Source organism: Emys orbicularis, chromosome 9 (genome assembly GCF_028017835.1).
Source record: "Emys orbicularis isolate rEmyOrb1 chromosome 9, rEmyOrb1.hap1, whole genome shotgun sequence".
Taxonomy (NCBI): domain Eukaryota; kingdom Metazoa; phylum Chordata; order Testudines; family Emydidae; genus Emys; species Emys orbicularis.
Window position 1 is genome coordinate 100682996 of NC_088691.1, and position 23536 is coordinate 100706531.

The window sequence follows — 23536 nt, forward strand, 5'->3', positions numbered from 1 at the left end:
AGCATATATTATATTCCATTATTAATAACAATCAGAACCCCCCAAATATTTCATTAGTAAGATGTGGTCTAAATCCTTTTTACTTTTGGTAGCAGGAGAAAAGCGCTGTCTTTCCCGTCCGTCTAGCAGCAAACAAGCCGTTGTGTAATAGAAATAAAAAAGGGCTTTGAGCTCTGGTCCCCCAGAACAGCTAATTGGTCGCGGGTGCAGAGAGAAGACCCGCCCCATTTGTAGCATGTCATGTCTATTCTCCAACGTGTGTGTCCCTGTATCTCCAGGTGGCTGGGGCATGCGGAAATACATACACCATCTGGGTGGGACAAACCACTGTGAGTGTGCTGCTGAATGGATTCCAAGCTGTGAAGGACTCCCTGATTGACCACTCAGAGGAGTTCGCCGACTGACCCATCACACCCTTCTTTAGGGACCCAGTGGGTACTTTCTGTCGTTGTTGCTGTGTGTGAGGAAATCTCCTGTACCTGATGAGCTGTCATAGAGCAAGACCCAGGCCTGCAGGAACATCTGTCTTTAGTGTCACCCCTGCAAGCTGTGCTACCCTCTTTCAGGGATGTGTACGCTGCAGACCCACTGGGGTCACCAGCTTTTGAAATTTTGGCCCTCTCATGTGCTTTCAGCACACAGAACCGATGTATACACACTGGGTAGCCCCAGTGGTTCTTGGCCTCCGTCAGGAGTTTCTGAGCCAGGCTGGGAGCGGGCACCGGGGTGTGGTGGGCAGGCGGCTAGGTGGCCCTGCTGGGCCTTTTAACAAGTTCCACAACCCCCCTATTTCCCAGCTATGTCTGGTGGCTCTGGTGAACAGAGAAACTTTCTTACCATTCTCAGCAGGTAACATCAATCCTAGGTTCCACAGGCTGAAACCTTGCTGACTTTTCACTGTCTCCTGTGTCAAAAGATTCTTCATTCCAACTCACAGTAAAGTCTTGAGAGCAGAAGACAAAGGCATTGTTTTCAAGGGCCCACTGCTGTTTCTTTTTTCGAGAAAAAGAAACTAAGACAAATTGGTCCTTGAGACTTCTCGGGGCATTGAGCCGGAATTGTGGTACCAAAGATGTACTGCACAGTGGGGATACCAGGCTGGTCTCAAACTCCCCAAGACAGAAGGAGATGGGAGCCCTAATCAAGGACCTGATCCTGTGAGGTGTTGAGCATCTTCAACTCACTTAGTCTTACATGGAGACTATGAGGTCAGCAGGATTAAAAACTGCACTGGACATTTATATGAATAACAAACATCCATAGTTACATTAGTCATTTTTTTAAAAAGAGAAACACTTTTGAAGAGATGCCTCGTTCTTCACAGCCTAACAATCCCCTGGAAAGTTGACCACAAAAAGCTACCATGTTTTTAAACCCTGTCTTTGCTAGTGCTGTAGACAAAAGCATACTTATTTTCCTAGTGTAGATGTGGCCTCTGAGATAAGGAACATTGGCGTGTTTTCATATGGCACAGAGGGAGGATGGCCCAGTGCTTAGGTTGCTGGGCCAGAGACTCAAACCTGGGTTCAGTTCCCTGCTCTGTCACGCTTGCTGTGTGACCTTGGGCAAGTCATTGTCCTGCCTTATAGACTGAGGCTCTCACACACTAGGACGAGTACCTTGGGGAGATAGAATGTCTGTATTCCATATGGTACAGCTGCAGGTTGCTGACTTTCAAAACACAGTCCACATCAAAGTTGGTGGAGAAACAGCAGAGCCTTTCACCAGACATTCGTTCATTAATTCAGACCGATAGAGGATATAACACAGACACTTGTGAAACACTCTTGGGTGATTGGTGCTACAGAAGACATGCTAGTAAGTACCAACCCTCAGCAAATCAAGATGGTAGACAGCAAGGCAGGCGAGACTAATTCTCTCTCAGTAAAAACAACAGGTCCAAGGCTGATTCTTTTCCGCTTCTTCTCTTCCTGGGATCACTTCCCCTTTTGCTCCATGCATCATCACAGTGACCAACCTCATTTACAGACACAACGTCTGACCCAGGTGCAGCTGCACCAGTTCAATGGCCTGGGGCCATTACTGCAGCCCCGTACCAGGTCTATTTGCATCTTGGGACAGTGGGCCTAAGTACACAGCTAGAATAAATGACCCAACCTCTCAGTCTCAGGAGGGGCCACAGCATGGGCGGCTGGTGATCCGGCCATTGGGGGAGGCTAGCCCCCAGCAGGAGTCCAGAGCGCCCCCACCGTGGCCCCAGGCCCCCTGAGTGGCCCCAGCCCCGAAGCGCCGGGTGGGTGATGAGGTGTGTGTGTGGGTCCGGTGCTGGCCACGGGGGAGTGTGTGGCAGGCCCAGGGGTGGGGGGCAGGTGCTGGTCGGGGGGGGATCAGAGGCCCAAGGTGGGGGTGGGCAGGCGGGGTCCGGTGCTGGTCACAGGGGTGTGTGGCAGGCCCAGGAGTGGGGGGGCAGGTGCTGGTCGGGGGGGATCAGAGGCCCAAGGTGTGGTGGTGGTGGGGGGGGGGGGGTTGGGTGCTGGCCATGGACATAGGAGGTCGCGAGGCAGGTACTGGCCCGGGGGGGGGCGGATCAGCGCTGTGACCCCCTGTGCCTGGGGCTCGTCCCAACGCCCGGGGCGGGCAGCTGAGCCCGGGGAACCCCGCGGGGCAGGAGCCCTTCAAACCCAGGGATAGGCCCGGCCACGCCTGCTGACCTCCGCCACACTCAAGATGGAGGCCTGGCTACCCCCGCCCGCTGGGTGTGGCGCCCGCCCTGGTCTCGCGAGGACGGCGCGCGCGTTCATTGCGCCGGGCGGAAACCTGCGTCAGTGCGGTGGAGTTCCGCCGCTCCCGGAAGTGGCGGAAGGGTGACTGGAGCGGAGCGGAAGTCACCGGAGAGACGGGCGGAGGCGGCGAGCGAGGATGAACAACAAATTTGACGCGTGAGTCTGAGGCGCCCCTTCCTTCCCCCCCCCCCCCCGGCGGGGCCCAGCTGATCCGGGCTCGGGGCCGGGCGCTGCAGCCCCCCGCCCTGCTCTCGGGGAGCCCTGGGCCCCGCCTGGGCAGCGGCGAGTCGCGATGAGTCACCGGGACGCGCCGGGGTGAGGGAGGGGGACTCGATCGGCGCCAGCGCCGGGCCCGGCTCCCTCCTCTTTGCCCCACTCGCTTCCCGCCCGCCCCTGGGCCACGACAGCCCCGTCTGGCCGGGCCGGGAGGCGGGCAGGCGGCTCGGGGGCTCTGAGTGACACAACCCCCCCCCCCCCCCCCCCAGCCGGTGCCAGGCCCGCACATGGAGTCGGCCCACGTGAGCCGCTTTCCATCCGCGTCAAGTCTCCAATGGCTGGTGGTGTAACCGCCCTCGGGGATCAGGGCCAGCAGCCACCTCCAGACGGGGGCCGTGTGCCCCGGCTCTGGCAGTGATGTCCGGTCAGAGGCTCGCTCCTGCTTTCCCAGCATTACCTCTGGCCTGTCGCGGTGAGCGGAGAGCAGGGAGCTCAGACACCGACTTTGTCATTTCCTCGCGGGGTGCTCGACCCCGGCTCTGCCCCAGGCCCTGCCCCCACTCCACCCTTCCCCCCCCAAGGTCCCACACGCACCCCGTTCTGCCCTTCCCCCCCCAAGGTCCCACACGCACCCCGTTCTGCCCTCCCCCCCCAAGGTCCCACACGCACCCCGTTCTGCCCTTTCCTCCCAAGGTCCCACACCCACCCTCGCTTTGCCCTCCCCAGCGCCTCCTGAATGATGCTGAACAGTGGGCGGGGGGGGAGGGAGGGAAGGGAGAGGAGCTGATCGGTGGGGCCGCTGATGGGTTCTGAGCACCCACTATTTTTTTCCCTGTGAGTGCTCCAGCCCCAGAGCATCCACAGAGTCAGCTCCTATGGCACTGGGAGACCTGTTTGGTGCAAGATGCTCACTGGGGTTCAACTCACTAACTCTCCTTAGGCCTGGTCTATACCTAAAGCGTAGGACAACCTCACTGTGATGCTCGGGGTGTGTGTGTGTGTGAAAAATTCACCTCACAGAGAGATGTAGTTAAGCCGACCTGACCTCCAGTGTAGACATTGCTAGGTTGACAGAAGAATTCTTCTGTTGACCTTGCTACTGCTTCTTGAGTGGATTTACTACAGCAATTGGAAAAGCCTCTTCTGTTGCTGAAGTAAGTATCTGTGCTACAGCAGCGTAGCTGCGGCTGTGCCATGTATCACTTCTGGTGTAGACGTACCTTTAGGGACTCAGCCTCTTTCCCCTTCCCTAGTTGACGGTTGTCAGTATTAGTTGGTGCATAGGTCCCGTAGTGATGGGTGTGCTATAAACATCTTTGATGGTAGTTCCCTATTTAATGATCTTTCAAACAGATCTCAATCTAGGAAGAAAACCTGGAGTTGTCCTAAAAGTTAATCTGGTTTTTTAAGAGTCGATGTGCTTGAGCTTGGGGTTCCTGTTGGCCAAGTGGTCTGTGACAGGGGTAGGGCACATAAGCTTTCTCATGGGGTTCTCCCTGTAAGAATCTGTTGTCAGTAGACTTCCAGCCTCGGCTCTGTTGTGCCAGCAGTTTGTGTCTCAGGGGAGAGGTCAAGTACTACAAGTCTCATTTTTGTAGGATGGCACCTTAGCCATGAGATGCAAAGCTCATTCGTTTTCCCTTGCCTTTGCCAGTTTGAAAGATGATGACAGTGGGGACCATGACCAGAACGAAGAGAACAGCACACAGAAAGATGGTGAGAAGGAAAAAAATGATCGTGACAAATCCCAGAGTAGCACCAAGAGGAAGGTGAGTTCTTAACACCCCACTGCCATCATCAAGGGATAATATTGTGTGTGAAATACTGGTATGTGCACGCGGTCAGTCTGTTCCCGTGTAAGGAGTATATCTAGGAATACTGTCCTGGCTTAGTGCTGTGTTAGCACTGTGATGGGGAGCCATGTAAGCTGTCGGGTTGTGGGTACATGAGCCAAGCTTGAATATCCTCCCTGCTAGTGCAGCCAGAGATCTTTGCCTAGCAAATTGTGCTCCGTATGGCGACGGAAAGCAAAGCTGGACTCTTTCCCCAAACAGAGTTTCGGAAAGCCTTGGGGTGGGGGGGGAGCTTCCCATCACGTCACCAGATCAGCTTTGTGCTTTTTAAGCAGTCTGCATTTCTTTGCTGCCAAGGACTAAAGGGAATTTACGCAGAGTTTAATGTTGCTCCTAAATTGGCAGGAGGGGCTCCTATTGAGAGACGTTCCTCCTGGCACTGAGCTGTAGCCTCTTTAGCACACCCAGTCCTACCAGCTTGGGGAACAAATGCGCTATGGATTTCCAATCTCCTATTTGAATTATAGTCAATTGCTGCCAAACTAATGGTCTGTGTCAAGCTATTAAAGTGAGATGAGATTTTTCTAGGAAAATGAGGCTAAACTGTTCGTCTTACATTGTGATGGCAGCAACGTGTGGGCAGCTAATGCTTTGAATGTAGCTTGTTCAATTTCCTCTTGAGAGAAATATGGGAGAATAAATGAGCTTCTCTGTTCCCCAGGCTGTTGTCCCAGGGCCGGCTGAGCACCCCCTGCAGTATAATTATACTTTCTGGTACTCCAGACGAACACCGGGGAGACCCACCAGCTCGCAGAGCTATGAACAGAACATCAAACAGATTGGCACCTTCGCCTCAGTGAGTACATTCCGATTGTTCCACTTGATTGACTAAACCCGATGCAGCTTCTCCGCGTAGCTTTTCTCTGTGGCTATGTGTCTGCATGCGTGTACCATCTTAATATACCTACCACCAGACGTAAAGGAGAGCGGTGCATCTGAGGCTCAGATTCTGACTCACTCACAACAGACGACAGCCCTAAAAGAGACCAGGAGGCAGCACTGGAGCAGACATTTGTCTGTTTTCCGCATGTAAATAGCTGATGGGCTTGTATCTGTTGACGGGGTGGTTCCTTGTCTCTCCATGGAGTTGAGGACTGAAAAGCAAAGCTGATGGCACTGGCCCTCTGAAATACTATTATAAAGCCAAGAGACGTGGGAAACATATAGAAATCACGGCCAAATCTTGCAGAAACAGAAATACAATGTCACCATCCAGGCAAGTAACCCTAAATTCAGACCTAGCCACTGTCTTCACTTGTGAATAGTTTCAGAAACACTCTTCAGGATGATCAGGACCGCAGAGGGAACAAGATAAGTAAACTTGTTGCTCCATGAATTTTCCCAGGGTCCCTTTCAGTGTGTTAATCCTGTCCACTTCTGAACTCTCTACTGGACCATTTGAAATGTTAAAATATCCTATCCCTGTCACACAGCTTTGGAGGCGGGTTGTTGAAATAACAGTCTATTAGTCTATACATGTTTAATGCACTGAGGTGTCACATGTGCCTGTCCAGACATCTGGCTCTCATCATTCCACACACATGGGGGCAGGAATGGGGAGAAGGTTGGTCATGGGTTGACCCCTGAGACTCATCAGTTTCTCTTAAGCAAATTTCACTTGTTGAAGTATCTGCTCTCCCAGCTGTGGAGAAAGGAAACAGGTCCAAATAGTGAGGAACCAGCATGACTGTTTTGCATGTGGTGAGATTGGCAGTAGCTGTCAAAACACTTTAGTTTAAAAAAACAAAACACTTTTCCCCCCACACTGAATTTTTTTTTTATTAAAGGAACTAAGAACTTGTGAATCTTTTGCTTTAGCTACAATAAAGAGCAAGGAGAAACTTATTGATTCACCATTGTAGACTGGAAATGCCCCACTTTCATGTGAGAGAGGCAATATTAGCTTAAGAAAAAGATTTGTTGACAGGCGGGTAACAGTTTTCTGATGCTAAGTTTCAAGGGGGAGGGAGAATAGGTTTAGGGGAAAGCATCATTTTGAGCGCAAGCCTCGTGTAGTTTTGGCTAAAAATCACTAGGCATTTGCAAATACAAAATTTGCCACTAGAGGGCATATCATACAGTTTGGGGAATCTAATGTCTACGCACTGTATTTTAATGACAGACTATATTCAACAAGAGTTTTTTCCCCCTCATTTCTTGGAACCACAATGAGTTCAGCTCTTGAAAGGGATTTTCCCCCCCTGAAAGATAAGTACAGAAGTTTTGAGTATAATTCCTGGGCTTAAATTGGTGGCCATACTATCAGGTTTCCTCCTAGTATTTGTGGCATTGCTCTTCTTCAACTCTTTTGGCAGCCCTACCAGAACTTTTAATTAGCTCATTATTGGACAGAATCCTTTAAAATGCAAATGATGGCTTTTTGTATGAAAACAAATCCATCCTTCTCTTCTAGCTGGGCCTTATCCTGCGCCACTGAGCCAAGTTGGGAAGCTTTACTATTGAATCCACTGGTTGCAGAATCTGGTCCTACGTGCTTTATTTAAGGAGAAAACCCTCTGTCATCCAAAACAGCTCAAAGGACCAGAATAAGGCATTTAGGAAAGTTATAAGTGTCATGAAAAACTTTGCGCATTTAATAAAAAAGAACCCTAATTCACTGCTGCCTGGGACACTGAAGGTCAATTCAGAGAGTGCTGCAGCAGAAACCAGTGCTCAAAGGGGTTAAAATGTACAGTGATGGTTAATCTTAGAGGTGACTAGGCAGCCGTATGAATACGCACTTTAGAAGGTGGTTTAAGATCCCAAACCAGCACCAGAATGTGTGTATTGTCCTGCAAACACCTATGGTAAAACCCAAACCATTCCTTGGTTGAGGGCTCCTGTGGGGAGTAATTCCAGGAGTTCCCACTGTTGTAGAGAGGAAGGGTATGAAGTGCTAATGAGGCTCTGTGTAGCGTGGAGAGAATGATCAGTAGCTTACCCCGGTGCTGTGATGCTTTTCACCACTGGCTGCAAATTGAGGTGCTTGGGTGGGACTTGTGTATCTCTTGTGGCTGTCCTCCAGAGGGGCCTTCATCCCCTTCGGGTTTTCATTACACAGACACTTTCCTGAATTATTTGGTGTAAGTGCTGATCTGCGCTCACCACAGGCCAGACGCTAATCATTGGACTGTGTGCCAGTCACACAGCCGTAACCACTCCCAGAAACACCTGCACAAGCCCTGTCAATGCCACCGCTCTGTTTCTGAATGTCCTGAAGGCTACTGTCCTCATGTGCAGTCTGACAGGGAAGCAGCACAGAGCTGCCTCGCTGGAGGGAGAGAGACTCAAGCCAGACGTGAAGGTTGTACATCTGCTCCCGAAGGCCTGGGTCCTGACATTGTGAAGCCCCCTTGTAAAGTGTTGGATGACTTGTCTCTGACTGCCTGGTGCATGTGGCGTTACAGGTGGAGCAGTTCTGGAGGTTTTACAGTCACATGGTACGTCCTGGGGACCTGACAGGCCATAGCGACTTCCATCTCTTCAAAGAGGGAATCAAACCCATGTGGGAGGTGAGTTGGCGCTCGGGTGTCTGCCTTGGATTGTTAGCGGGTCTTTTCTGGCAGAGCGTTTTCTGCAGTGATTGGTCTCCTAGCATTAAATGTCAAGCCAGGCTGACATTCCGGCTGCAGTTATGTTTGTCCTCCTTCAGAGTCCTGTCTCCTCTCACATAGCAGCTACTGACACAACTAATGAGGCACTTGCCCTGTCTGCAGAGGAGGGGCATTCAGGAGCAATGAGAGGTGGTGCTCTCCCTGAGACTAAGAAAAATTGCCTCTGGTGATCAGCTGTCTCCAATCCAAGATGGCAGATTCCAGAGAGCCTCCAGAAGTTGTGGCCCAAGGGAACTTGGCTAAGTTACTGTGTGCTGTTTTTGTGACAAATGCACCTTGTTCTGCAGCCTGAATGTAGGAGACCAACTTCTCTCCTTGTGTGTAAGTGTGTGAAAGCTCAGGCACTGAGAATAAACAGAATCGCGATAAAGAATCTGGGGGTGGGTTGGGAGGCTTGGATCTGATTTCCTGTCGTCTTCTTTCTCTTGGAGTTCAGCTTGTTTCTGTGTAGTGGTCAGACAGTAGATCTGCATGCAAGTTGCCACACCAGACCAATTTCCCACCTGTCCCTAACAATGACCAGTACCAATTGCAGTCTGAGAATTTTATGCCTTGCTATGAAGAAACTCACTGCGCTACTCTGCCTTGAAGAAATGATTTCTGACCCCAGTTGGCAATTAGTATACGCCCTGAAGCATGGGGATTTATAGCCCGTGTTGCTACAAATACTATTCTAAAAGTGTGTGTCCTTTTTGGACTCTCCGTAACCTAGATGCTTTGGTAAGATACTGCAGCAGAAGGTTCCATGTGTCAGTATTTAAACTTTTAAAAAGCATCTCTTCTGATCCATCTTAAAATGGTTCTTTTGATTTCGGGTAACCACTTGGTTTGTGTATTGAGAGGGGAGTAACTTGGAGCTCACTACGACCCTTCTCTCCTCCAGTAGTTTCCTTGTGCTTTTTCTCCTTTCTAAATTAATCCTAATCCACCGTCCTTGTATGGTCATGTATAAAATGCCACTCCCTGCCCCGCCTCCGTGCGATGCTAATCCATTACCTGACCCTACCCTGCCATCAACCCGGCTATTCGAAGCCTCAATGGTAATGTTCGTGGTTATTTACTGTGCTGGGAGATCCAGCTGCTCAGCTGACAAAGGGAAATTAAACAGCTCACTGAACTGAGGTGCACTCAACCTGAAAGAAAACTGACTCTAACCTTCAACTACAAGGCCCAATCCCTCCACTCCAACCACTGTTCGTGCTGGCCCTGAAAACCTCCTACATTCTGAATCCCAGACAGCTCATTTCTGAAGGGGATGTTCTGTTCTCCCAGTCCTGAACATTTGCTCTGAAGGCAATTTGCCTCCTGTCGGTAATTTGCCACATTCCTGGGGTTTATGCTGATTTTGTTTGTCCTCCTTACATGTAGCTGTTCTTGCCACCTTCTGCACTGAAATCTTCAGCCTGTATCTGTGATAGCACCAACAGTTATCAGGACTAGGATTGTAACATCTCCCATTTTACTGTGACTCACTCCAGTACTGGATAGTCTGAGTGAGGGAGCCTGTATTTTTAACAGTTCTCTCTGGTAACTTGCAGAAATAACCTATTCTCTGTCGTTCTTCCTCTGCCTTTAAGTGCACTTTACAAACATAAATTCCTTTAACATCCCTGTGATGTAATTAGGTATTATCCCCATTTTACAGCTGGGAAAGCTGAATCACAGATTGGGGGTGACTTGCCTAATTCTAGCGGGGGAATCCGTGTTAGAGATGGGAGTAGAAGTCAGGAGTTCCTATCCCCTAGTTCCATGTGCAGACCACTGGATCATGATATGATGTATCAATTTGTCCTCATTTTAGAGTCAACCAGAGCCCAAGTACACAGTGAATAGAGGGAAGATCTGCAGAATCTCTGGGGAGAATCATTGTCTCAAATGTTGCCTGGCATTCAGAATACCCTTGTCATGCCTCCTTCGTCACTAAACATGACAGTGCTTGAGCCTGAACATTCCTTCATTCTGTCCCTCTTGGTCCCATGTGATTGATATTTACTCATTTGTGAGCTTGTTGTTTTAGAAGCAAAATAGCTGGGAGAAAATGAATCCATGTCTCACCCTTCTTCCCAGGACGATGCCAACAAAAATGGTGGCAAGTGGATTATCCGTCTGCGCAAGGGCTTAGCATCCCGCTGCTGGGAGAATCTCATTCTGGCGATGTTGGGAGAACAGTTTATGGTGGGGGAAGAAATCTGTGGGGCAGTTGTCTCTGTCCGATTCCAGGTAAGCTGCCATTCAGACTACGTTGGGCATGTGTGCTGACTTGGGGGGTGGAATCTGCGGGGTGGTCATCTTTGTCCAGTTCGACGTAAACTGTCCTGCGGACTGTCAAGCATGTGTTCTGGCTGGAGCACACAAACTTCCATCTGTTTACCCCCCCTCGTTGTTATTCTGCAGGAGGATATTATCTCCATATGGAACAAGACTGCTAGCGACCAGGCCACAACAGCTCGGATACGCGACACGTTACGCCGAGTGCTTAACCTACCTCCGAACACCATCATGGAATACAAAACGCACACTGACAGCATCAAGTACGTGCAGGGGCAGGGGGAGGGAGTGCTGCCTGTTGCATGTGTGTTGGAGCAGTTTTCTGTAGGACCCAGGTGCAGAGAAATGTGGTCACACGCACTAATGCTTTGGGGCTGTTATCTGCTAACCATACTGTAAACAGCTGTCGCATTAGTGGCCTCTAAAAGCCAAAAGTCTGTCACTGCCGTACTGTTGTTGGGGATGTATGAACTTAATAGTAAATCCCTCGGTTTGCCTGTAGCCTGCACTCCTGGTCTCTTTCTTAGTGATCCGTCCTCATCTGGGAATGAGCTACCCATCATAGGAAGGGGCTTTTTCGATTAAGAAACAAGATTGCGGTGGGGAACAGATCCTTTGAATGAGTAGGAATTCTGGAGACTAAAATACCAAAGCTAACTGGAATTTATAGAATCATTAAGTTAATAAATGTTCTTGGGAAAGCACTATGTAAATTTACAGTGCTGTACAACTGATTTCTAATCATACTAAATCTTTATAGTAAATCGTCCCAACTCTTGGGAACCGAGGCTTTTTAACATGGTCTGTAGAGAGGACAGTTGTATTTTAACCGAACTCATTATAATTTGCCATGCTAGGCCCTTCGGCGTGACTTCTATTTCTCAAAGTGTCAAAGAGTTGCTGCATGTTTGGGTACTAGTCATAAGTAAATAACATTAAACCCTTTTCACTGAAGTTTATTATAAACTAGACATTAATTAGGTCGCATGGGTTAGACTAAGAACGTTTCAGAGTTTACATACGCACAAAGAAATTAATAAAGAGAAAAATTCAGTGGAGTAGAGGGCTTCCTAGTCCAGCTTGTGACCAAGGGCCCAAGTATTTGTGATTTTTTTCCCCCCTAGTCTAACCCTGTTTTCATGTCTAAAACTTCCCAGGTCTTGGCAAGCCATCTGTCCAATTTAAAGACCATGGAGCAGTGGTCACAATGACTGGTGAGGTCAGCCTAGTTCTTAGTGGGACAAGCGTCTACATCATGGAAGCCACAGTTGCTGCATAATTAGACTGTGGGTCAGCTAGTCAAATTACATATTTTTTGTATTAATGCCAAATGTTTTGTCAGAACGTTTCTTTGCCAGAGAACCTCTTTCTTAGGTGACTACTGGTGTATGTGGGGGGGAGGGGGTAGGGGGGGGGAGAGATTTTTCTTGTTAACCTAAATCTGTTCCTGACCCTATTCTGTTTCTAAAAGATCTGACTTGTTTTATTGACTGAATCTTTCATTGGGCTCTGTGAGCCACCTCGCTGTGAAGCACAACTTCTCCTGCACATGGAGAGCAACATTTCTGTCATGCCTGTTTCATGACGAGATCTCAGAGGGCTCCTGCAGGCCCGCATTTGGCTGTGTTGTGTCTGACCTTTGTTCAGAGACGGCATAGCCTTCAAGCTAAGGTTGCGGGCCCCTCTGTGGGTGAGGGGACTGTAGAAATTCCTCAGTCGCTTTCGCTCCTCTTCTCCCTACCTTCCTCCATGGCTCTGTACAGAAAGCCCCTGCTCTGAGCCAGCATTCCGGCTAGTGTGGCTGGAAGCAGCTTGGCTGCCTTGGTGAGGGAGAGAGGGTTTACCAAGGGGTGCTTCCGGTCTAGTCGTCCTGGTCTTTCCCCGGAGACTGAATGTGCTCCTTCCTCAGCAGTCCTACCCTTTGCTGCCCTCGGAAATGGGAATGCATTGCATTGCCCTTAGGCTGCTGGGCTCCGCCCCTTTGCTCATGGCCCCTTCTCTCTGGATATCATCCCTTGCATTTGTTCTGCTGACATACAATCCAGGATGCCAGTGTCTGGGAATAACAGGTGGTTGAGGAACAGATTCACTTAAACAGGGCATGATGTTGACTAGCTCACATTACAGCTGGGAATGATTCTTAAAAGGGGCTAAATTGGCTTGTCTCCTGCTCATTCTGGTGCAGTTACGAAGGCAGGAAGTGTGCTTGCAGCCTCTTTGAAGCAGAGCTCGGCTATTCATTGACGTATCCATTGGGAGAACAAGAACTGATTGCTGTTAGCTAGTTCAAGTCTGCTGCAGTGTGTTTCCAACATGGTCCCAGCTCTTCCTTTAATAGTATTGTTTTCACTGGCCAGATTCTGATCTCACTTCCCCGGTGTAAATCCAAACTATTCGTCACTGAAGTTACTCTGGTTACAGCCGTGTGACTGAGAGCAGAATCTGGCCTGTTGTGTCTTGCTTTCATGCCGCTTGCATTAGTGTGTAGTTGCTGCTAACAACCAGTTTAATTGCTGCAGTTGTAAACTCTCTGGGTTGGGCGCAGTCTTTGACAGATTAACAACTCTGTTAGTGTATCACAGCGCTGGCTGCAGTCGGACTGTATCTGGCTGAGCTGATTTGCATTAGCAGAGTCCTTTTGCTAATAAAAAATCTCTTGCAAACCTGCTGTCCTCTTCCAGAAAATCTCACCCTCGTTACCTTCCCTGTCTGTCAAGCCCTGTCGAAATACATGACTACACTCCACTTATGCTGCACATGTACCATCTGATTTATGACTCTAGGGGGGCTTTCTAGCCAGCACTCTATTCTCACACGCTGTGGCTGTGTTTTATGAAAGGCCCTAATGGACCTGCCCTGCTGGAGATAGTGTCAGGGCCTCCTTTCCAAGTGGTTTCTCGTGGTTCTATTTGTATGGACTGCATCTCTCCACCAGAGCTCGGCTCATGTGCACAGTTTGATTGGCATCTCAGCTCGGGGGGGGGAGTGGGCTTAGGGAGAAGATGGGCATTTCTCACAAAAATAAATAAAGGAAAGACTTGATTTTTTTTTTTTTTTGGTGTGTGTGTGTGTGTGTAGGACATTGCCCTTTATTAGCTTTTGACACATTGCAAATGAACATCTCTAGAAATCTCCAGCATGTCCCTCGCTGCGGTTTCTGGGTCCGGTGGTGCAGGATTTATATATTACTTGTGTGACATTAAATGTACATGTTAAACTTATTTTATACACGCCAGTTCTTCCAGGCACTCAGAGGGGACGAGCCCCTTTGCTGCTGAAAGTGCCGATGCTGCCAAGTTGGGTTAGAAAAGTATCTGTTGTACCCCAGTCATTCAGAGGGGTTGTTCTGCACGCCATTCTTCCCGGGCTCTGGACGTGTGTTTAGCTAGATAAGTGGAGCTTTCAGAGCCATTTTCCTGTGTCCTTTCATTCTCATGCTTATGATTTTGACAAACGTCCTAAATCCCAGCAAGTAGCAGGGTCCATTCATTTCCATATCATTAGAAGAGCTAGTCCAGTCCCTTGCAGCATTGCATACGTCCAGGGGACCTGCAGTACCATAGACATCAGTGCTGGTCTCTGTCGAAATGCATGTGGCATTGCAGTAGCTGTCTTGTTTTAATGGTTGGCGAGAAAGTCTCTTACTATTCCCCAAGAGCTTTTCCTTTTAGCTATTGTTCTTCAAAACCCCACTTCTAATGCTGGGAGAGTCTAGGGAAATTCCGTTATACCTCTGCAACCATAACTGCTTCTGTCACCCCAGGTGTTTTACACCACCCAGGGAGGTGTGGTCCGCAGCCCATTAACCCTGTGCCTGGCACAGCCTGGGAAGAAAAGCGGATTATTGACAGTGGTGCCCTTCACTTGGCACTTCCTTACTATGAACGTTGCACCCTTCCCGTTACCTTGTTGGAATGGAGGCTGTGCCATTTTGCAAGGGAGGGACTGGCCACCGGCTGTGCCATTTTGCAAGGGAGGGACTGTAAACCGCTGCAAATATTGCCACTGGTAGCGGGTGAACCTGGAGCTTGTTGGGATCGGTGGTGCATTTGGGGAGAACCGGCTTCTGTAGTTGTGGGACATTCGTGTGTTGCTTTAGTGGGGTTCCTTCACGGACCCATGTGTTTTTCCCCCGTGTCTACCCCATCCTTCTTTCCAACTCATGCTGTGTGTTTGGGTGGCTGCTCCCACCAACACCACGCAGTCAGCTTCCCGAGAGAGAGGAACATATTCCTTGAGTGGCAGCACGGCAGACTTCTGCGGAGCCAGCTGGACTGGAAATAGTTTAGTTAAAGTGACTGGAGTATCCTGTCAGAGCTTTAAGCAGGCCGGCTTTTCTGAAAAGAAAGCCCCTGTTGTTTGTAGGTGGCTGCTGCTGCAGTGGGAGCTGAGCAGGGTATAAAACTCTCCCTTCCCTTCAGAGTCAGCACTGATAAATAATGGGACTACTAGAGTAAATTGGAAGAATGGCTGATCTTATTAGTGCTGGCATCAGGTCTGTTTCACGGCAGACACTTGGAGAAAATAAAAGGTCTGAGGTTAGCTAGACGATGAGCAGATACAGAAGGGAACAGAGGGAGGGTTCTGCGGTGTAGGGAAATGAATTAAGCGGTTACGCAGAGCTCTCCAGGACACACACATAGGGAACGAGATCTCGGATCCACTGGAGACTGCTGGAAAGTGAAATCCCCACAGAGCTGAGCGCTGTTTGGCCAGGAAATCCTAATGGTAACTGATTCTAAGGGAAAGTGAAACAGCAAGTCCGTGGGCTTAGTGTTTGTGGGGGGCGGCTCCTTTGCCGCCACATCAGAGCACAGCTAATTCTACAGCTCATTTGACCCACTGGGATGCCCATTTCCATCTGCTCACAATTTCTCGAGAACACGCTGGGAAATGAAATTGCTGAACGCTGCAGCCACTCCTACGATTGTCTCCTTACACTGCACTGAATGTGACCTGCCCCCAATGTGACCTGCCCCCAGGGCCTCTAATTTCTAGCCCTGTTCCCTACCATTATGCAGATGCTTTTGTGGAGGGTCTGTGGAAGGGAACCCATAGAAATACTCACTTGACTGACACATGCCTTAGTCTGGTCACGTGTCCAATGTGTGCATTGCTCTGTGCTTAGTCCATCGGGCCTAGGAATAGAACAGTGGAGAGCAGCGACGGTCCAGGTCTGAAGATTGCTTCCTTTTCTCTTGAGTCTGCAGCAATGGCTCAGTGCAGTTATCCCTCCATCCTCCAATTCCAGCCAGTAGATTCTGCAAGTTTAAAGATCACTTTCTTAACGCTGGGTTTTGAAATGGCAGTAATGCCTCTAGGGTCCGTTCTGTAGCATCACAGCGCACTTCAGGGGTGCGGGCAATTCTGAAAGGTTCCCTTCTTTTAGTGGGTTGTCGTTGTCTTCAGAAAAGTGACTAAAATGGAGCTATTCCATATTTCTTCTCAGTGAACCCAGCTCAAACACATTCATTTCAAAAGTTTGCTTCGTCCCTGGTTGCCAGGGCTGCAAATGTCACCTGAGATCTGAAAAATCAAATTCTGGTCTGACTAGTTTACAAGAGCAAGAATCCTTCTTAGAAGATGTGGGGTCTGTCCCCAGCTCTGCTAAAAACTTCCTGGGTGACCTTGAGCATGTCACTTAATTTCAAGTGCTTCCATTTCGCCACCTGTAAAATGGTGGTAATCCCAACTGTTAAGGATAAATTCATTCAATGTTTGTGTGCTGCTCGGATACCATGGTGAGGGGCATAAAAATGCCTATAAATAAAAATATCCCGACACAGTGGCACTGTCTGCCTCTGGCCCTGCCGTAGGCCATAAAGATTCTGCAGGCAGAATTCAACGGGCAACCTTGACGATGCACAACACAAACTAGATGGTAGCTCCCTCTGCCCCGGCTACAGGGGGGTGTCGGGGCGAACAAAACTAGAGAGGTGGGTTGATCAGTAAAGACAGCAGATCTCTTTAATGCTAACAGTGCTATAATAGGTATGGCGTTTTATCACTTCAAATCCTTGGCCTGAAGAGCTTCACTGTAAAGCTGTGAGCAGGACTCAGGAGGTAACAGTGCGGCGTGGATGCTGTTGTCAAGGTATCTTAGAATTTGCTGATTTGAAGGGGACGGCAGGCGCTAGGTTCACCGGGGTAAGGAACGTGTCCCCAAGCACATTGGAGTGATGGCAGGAGACGGGGGCAGTCGGGAGAGAGGCTTGTGGGGTGGAAAAATCCGGGCTGGGAGGTGCGAAGGAAGGCTGACGGGTAGACGGGGGTTGTGGGCAGCTTTCAGATGGAGGAGCGGAGCCGGGGAGCGCCCACAAAGCCAATATGCTGTGTCAGAAGGGCCCATTTTTGTCACCTTTTTGATAACTACGCTCTAATTCAGATGAACATTTGTGGGTTCTGCAGATCCTGGGGCCACGCTCAGCCCAGGCAGTGTTCTCAGTGGTCCCGTCTCTGAAAGCTCCCCAGGCCGCATAGTCCTGAAGGAAGGTGCTCCCTGGGCGTACGTGAGGAGGGAAGATTTCAGGGGCCGAGGAGATTCTTGGGAGGGGCCCATCCACGGCATGCGGCCCCCTCAGGGGCGGGGAGTAGGCTTTTTCCCTCTGTTGTAACTTACATGTCTCTTTTCATGCTGCTGTCTTCCCTGCGATGATCCCTTAGCACAGGGGCCCCCTGAGCAGCAGCTGCCATGCCTGTCCAAATGGAGCTTTTGGTTTTGGACTGAAAGTAGCACCTGCACCCGCCCCCCCCCACCTCCCCGCCAGGTGTCAGCAGAAACGGTTAATGTGCTGCCCCATCCAGACAGCGCTGGCTGCTGCGATACGTTCGGCAGCGCTGACCCTCGCATTGCCTTTGTTTGTGAGGCTTCGGATCAAAGGTCAGACTCCAGTTGTGCTCATGTAACATCAGGCAGTGGTGTCTTTCTCTCCAGTAGTGTCATCCCAGGGAACCACGCCAGTCACTCACCCACCCATCCGAACAAAGGGAGTTCTCGGAGACAATGGTGAGGGGAGAAGAGAACAGCTAGAAAACAAGTCAGCTCTAGACAACAGCCTCCTTCATTAACTCCTGTCACAACTAGAACTAAGGGCATGTCCACACTGCAATGAAAAACCCGGGGCTGGCCCAGGTCAGCGGATCTAGGCTCGCAGGGCTCAGACTGTGGGGCTATAAAATTGCAGTGTAGATGCTTGGCCTGGAGCCCGGGCTCTGAGACCCCTTGAGGGGGGAGGGTCCCAGTACCCAGGCTCCAGCCTGGGCCCAAACGCCTGCATTGCTGTTTTTAGCCCCACAGCCGAGCTAGCTGACCTGGTGCTGAGGGTTTGTTACCGCAGTGTAGACATACCGAAAAGGATACCCTCAGCAGCCTCCAAAGAGGGCTGAATGGGCCACGGAGGCTGAGTTCCCCTTTTTCCCAGAAGTGTGGTCACTGCGTGCCAGGCCTGAGGTTCATTGATGGGGGGATCTTGCTACTCCAGCCATGCGAGGACCTTAGCCTCAAGGACTGTTGACCTTTCACCACTGCTGCGGTTGTTGTCAGAGGAGGGATCGATCCACTTTCAGAAAGGGGGAATGCTTTTTTTTAGGAGCGATCAGTGTCACAAACTCCAAGAGGTAAGGTGTGTTGGAGAAAATTGCTTGTATTGGGCCAGTTCCCCAAGAGAAACTGACTAGAAATGGGGGGGGGGGGGGGGGGAATCTCATGGCAGGGTATGCAGCTATCAAACACAGCCAGAAAAATATCTGGGATGAACCCTTGCTGGTACGCCCTGGCCAGGGCTTTGGGCAGTGCTTTCACCAGGCAAGAGCAGTTGAAAATGCAGCCTAAAGATTTTATTGCTGAAGAGCTGATGGGTGCTAGCACTAGACGACACTGTTAATGCCCCCAGGAGCTTACAGCCTGACTTTTAGGCACAGATCATATAAATGCATTGGGAGACTCCCAGGGTCCGGTGATAACACAGAGTGTTCTGTGTTATCTGTTCTCTTGTCGGGGAGGAAGGATTGAACTGTCATAAATCCACTGCAGAATAAGGGAACTCTTAGGTCGCTGGTAAATGTGTGGCTTTCGGTCTGAAAATTAGCACTACAGGCAGAATCCTGGAACGGAATCGGATTGTACAACTGAAACGGGTTGTCTCTAATCTCCCTATGCCCCCATGCATTGAGTGAAATGGCAGGTATTGTAGCAATAAGCTCAGTATTCGGGGGCACGGAGAAACAGAGCTCCTTGATGTGTCTGATCTCGGAAAATAGTTATGCTCATGTTCACCTCAGCATCTTTTCCCTGGGAGACCCTTCAGTACGCTGTCTCTGTAAGACAGACAGTCATTTTTCAGTCTGCTAACTTTGTCCATAACAGATTCTCCGCCAGGGAATGGAACGAGAAGCCTCTCCCTGTAACTTATCTGAAAACATTTTCATTGCAAATAGCTGTCGTCTTTTAGCGTGGGTGTCGTTAACAGTGCAGGCTTATGATAGGAAATGAGGCTCTCTCTCTAATAATAGGAATCTGCAGCCTGATCAGAGAATGGTCTCATAACTAAGCCATATGGCATGAAAAGCATTGTATTTCTGGGGGGTTACAGCAAGCCCTGGTATGTGTTGGAGAAAGGCCACAGACTGGGTGAATTTAACCAGTCAAGGAACATGATGATCCTCCAGAAATACACAACCCTGGGTTATTTTATGAGGAATAGGAAATGGCAATTCTAGTTTAAAAACAGGTTGAGGGTCCCACCTTGTATCTGGTGGGTATTAACGTGCTATGATGTCACCGGCAGCCAATCAGAAAGCTTCATGTCTGTGCAGAACTTTAAAGCTACCTCATGCTGTCAGATGTCTGGCTGTGTTTTAAGGATGCGTCTGTCCTCTAGGCCCTGGTGAGAACATTGCCTTGCTCTCAGAATGGCCTTTCAAACGCCACTGAATGTCTCTGCGCTCGTTAAAAGTTAAGAACCCTTTGATCTGAAGTGCTGTTTGTTTTTTTTCCCCCCTCTGGCTTACCAGGGCCTGGGAGGAGTTTCATGGCCTGGTGAACAGCAGTGGTCGCTGATCGAACGCTCCCCCTCTCTCTGTCACACCCAGGGTAGGGCCTCATCTTTCTTCTTACATGACTTTATGGCATACCTCTCAGCCGCGCCCGCCTTCACGTGGGGACAACGCTCCACAGCGGACCTGAATACCTCATGGCCTGGAGTCAGTCCCATCGCTATTGGCTGACTTGCTAAAGTCCAAACTAACCTCTGAATCAAAAGGCACTAATAATCTCACCCTGGGAAAAGCTGCTCACTTGGCGTTTGCAGCTGGGATGCTGTCAGCCATTTCGCTAATGCATCCCCTGTTTGCAAGGCAGCTGTGTCCCGGTGCCAAGTAGGCTGAGAGGTATGGCTTCGGCTTGTTTGTATTGTCTAGAATTGGCTGTTAGGAAGTGGAGTTGTAGTCAGAAACTAAGAGCGTACATGTAATGCACATTGATAACGGCGTCTCCAGCTTGGCAGGCAAGTCCTTGCTCTTGACGGAGGGCCTGGGCAGAATAGCTAGACTGTCAATAAAGGCTCGCCAATGAAGGATGCGCAGTAGGTACTATATTTTAAAATAGTACACGCTGTGGCTAACAAGATGAGAGTGCCCACAGCCCCTCTGTTAATGGCAACCTTGTGTAGAGAAAATAGCTAGGTACAGGTGTCCATCTTATGGCCAAGATCATTTTCACACCCTGGTCCACTTACGGGATTGCAGGTGCCTTACTGTTAAGGGGCAGAGTGCTGCCTAGTGACTGGAGGCGTCTTCCGTTCTCATGATGCTGTAGACAAGCTGGATTTTGCAGCATATCCCAATGGGTGCACACTAACGTGCCCAAAGGGGATGCGTTGCAAGCTCCTAAATCCCACAAAGCCGCATATGTGACAGCTGCAACTCAGACTGGCTTCCAGAGTTCGTTGGTAATCCCGATGCTGCCACCATCTCGCTCTGTGGCCTTGGACAAACATTGCTGGGATAAACCGTGTGGCCTTGGGCAAAAATGAAGAGCGCTCTTTCTTACCTACCTCGCAGGATTGACTGTTGGGGCGGGTTAATGAGATGCTGCTTGTGAAGTGCTACATAAGCACTTAGTAACGTTTTATTATTAGAAGACATTCAAACGACCTTCCAGAATAAAAAGCTGCCAGCACAGGTTGCGAAGTACCAGCTTTAGAAGACAGTAAATGTGCCAAGTGCATTTGACTATGTGGGGAATGTTGATTTAACTTTCTTAATTGCATTGAGTTGCCTACCCTGGCCAGAGGAGAGTAGTGGCAAGAACAAAGCTAGCGCAGTCCACAGAGAAACACGATAGGGACCATATAGTACTGGGGGATGAGGAAAGAAAGTGGAATGGCAATACTCCACCAAAACCCCCACCGAGCAAGAACTAACCCAGCGAGAAGAGTCCCACCGAAATCTGCTTTCGAGGTAGATGCTTTGCCATGGGCTAGGGTGCAGCCTGGGAAATTGCGCAGTGGTAAATTAACTCTGGATTTGAGAAGAGTTTAGATCCGCGTTCCCAAATGGCCACGCAGCCCGATTCTGCCATTACTGCGCTCAGGAGTAGAATGGTTGCCATTCTTTCTCTGGCGGTGACCTCCAAGCATGTCTCTAAGTAATAGCAGGGAAACGTACTTAATGCCCCAAATAGCAGGAGGCATTCAGCATGCAATCACCTTTCCATTCACTACTTTTGGGTTGCCCATAGCCACACCTGCCTGCCCCACTGGGCTATCCCAGCATGCACCATGTCACAGCCACCACATGGCTCCTTAGCAGCTCAGAGGTGGAAGAAACATTTCACAGTTCTACAGTATACCTCCACACCTTTGGGCTGCCCGCATTCCCCACCCGGGCTTCCTGGGAGCTCTGCTGGCCTGCTGCGATGCATGCTAGGGTGTCTCAGTGTACTGCTTTGGTGCTGCTTGTTTCGGGTGCCCCAAAGGTCTGTTCTCAATGCCCCTGTGCCCTGCTACTGTTGTGGGAACTCTGCCCATCGCCATGCAGTCACAGAACCTGCCTTCTCAACAGGGGTCCCTCCCTTCCATCGAACTTCACTCCTGTCTGAAAAGACCCTCTAGAAACCTGAAATTGTGATGTCCATCACTGTCAGCCCCGCTCTAGTAGTCTCCTGTGTTGCCGCTGCTGGAAGCCTATCAGAAAGCACCAACACAGAGGCTAACAAAACAATTCACGTTATCAATGACCAGGTCGTGTGCCCCGGGCATAGACAGACAAGGGGCTGATCCTGCAGCAGCAGCAACGGGAGTGATACTAGTCCCACAAGTAAGGGCTGCGGGATCGGCCTCTCTGTGTTTGAACTCTGAGAACTTACGGGATTTTTACGGTAGGGCACGTTTGGTGCCTAACCTTCTTGCCAGTCCCTTTACAAAGAGACCCCTGGGTGAGGGGCTAAAGGCAGGAGAGCCAAGATCACAGATGCTAAACAAAATGACTTGTCCCTCGTTTGAGAGCAGAATAGATGTATGGGAAAGAGACCCTGCAATGAGCCAACTTAGTCCAGTCCTGAAATCTACCAGGCAGGTTGTGCCAGGTCAGACACACCCGTTACTAGCAATTCCGAACGGATAAGGATGAAACCAGGATCTTCTCATTTTCCATCTAAGTACGCTAGTGATCGGTAGCAGCTTGGAATAAAGCAGAGACGCTGTTTGGGTAGAGTGTGGATGTTTAGCAGTTAACTAGGGGGATCTGGGAGGTGAACTTGAATCAGGTGGGTTGTTGCTTGTTGCCCTCAGTGGGGTGGGACCAGTCAGGCTCTGTGTCTGTATCTGGGGCTATGTACTTACCGACATATTAAACCTTTCATTCTCTCCCCCTCTCTTCCAGGGATAATTCAAGCTTTCGAAACACCAAAATCACATTGTGAGAACAAGGCTGACGGTAAATTCCTCTCTCGGTGTGAACCCGCTGAGAGGTCTCCATCCGTGCCCTGCCATTTCTGGAGGGCCGCGCAGGCTGGAGTGATCGCACCACCCTTTTGCACTCAACCCCGGAGGAAGGATTTCATTCAAAGCCCTTCTGCGTCGGTGACTAATAAGAGGCTGACCTTGTCACACAAAACTCTTTTTTTCAATGGCAGGGCGGGAGGCCGACTTTTCAGTTAGCAGGGTGCCCTCCCAGTGCCTCCTTCAGCACTTTCTTTCCTCTTTCCATACCCTGTGCAGAGGATATGGTGAGTCCCATGCTCTTGTGCTGAGGGGTACCAGTATTAATGAATCTCTGCGGCCAGGAGAGATGACCCATTGGTTTGCAAATGCCCCCTTTCAGCTCTGCCAATAAATTATTGGGTCTCTGTTTCTTCCAATCTCTCTGGTTTGGTTTGTTTAAGAATAGCTGGGATGACGACTGTCTAGCTTGGCATCTCCTCCTCTGCCCTTTCACCCCAGAGAGGCAGCCAGCCTGCCTCCTTCCCCTTCCCCATCAATCACCCAGGAACTGTCCCAACAAAGGGCCCGCTTTGCAATCTGCTCCTCTAGAGGAGGCGTGGAGTGCAGCCCTGCCATAACCCCACAGTATTCATTGCAGTCACAGCAGGGATGACTTCAGCCTGAGGCGTTTACCTATAAAAACACAGGCTCGGTACCCTAGATTGGTGAATTATACAAATGCCTGGGATGGGTCTAGGTTCCTGCCACCTAGTCAGGCTCTTACAAGTGCTCCTGCCTGTGCCACCATCAGACATGTCAATTAGCTGTCCCTTAAATGAGGGGAACGAGGAGCTTCTGAGGCCTTAATTGCCTTGTCTGCAGGACATCATAGGTGGAAAGATCAAATGTGGTGACGGTTA

General features: G+C 49.9%; 1 protein-coding gene across 3 annotated transcripts; it reads left to right on the top strand.

The window, feature by feature from the left end:
* The first annotated feature begins 2829 nt into the window (after positions 1–2829).
* Positions 2830–23044, top strand: EIF4E2 (eukaryotic translation initiation factor 4E family member 2). 3 transcript variants are annotated; one of them, XM_065410613.1, is made up of 8 exons: positions 2830–2900; positions 4615–4729; positions 5475–5609; positions 8221–8325; positions 10495–10647; positions 10822–10958; positions 19708–19786; positions 22576–23044. In XM_065410613.1, exons 1-7 carry the CDS (start codon positions 2881–2883, stop codon positions 19751–19753), a joined length of 711 nt encoding a protein of 236 aa, XP_065266685.1. In that variant the 5' UTR covers positions 2830–2880; the 3' UTR covers positions 19754–19786; positions 22576–23044. The 3 variants fall into 3 exon arrangements, with proteins under 3 accessions (XP_065266685.1, XP_065266686.1, XP_065266687.1); XM_065410614.1 differs by lacking the exon at positions 19708–19786; XM_065410615.1 differs by lacking the exons at positions 19708–19786; positions 22576–23044 and adding an exon at positions 11853–11981.
* Positions 23045–23536: the final 492 nt, after the last annotated feature.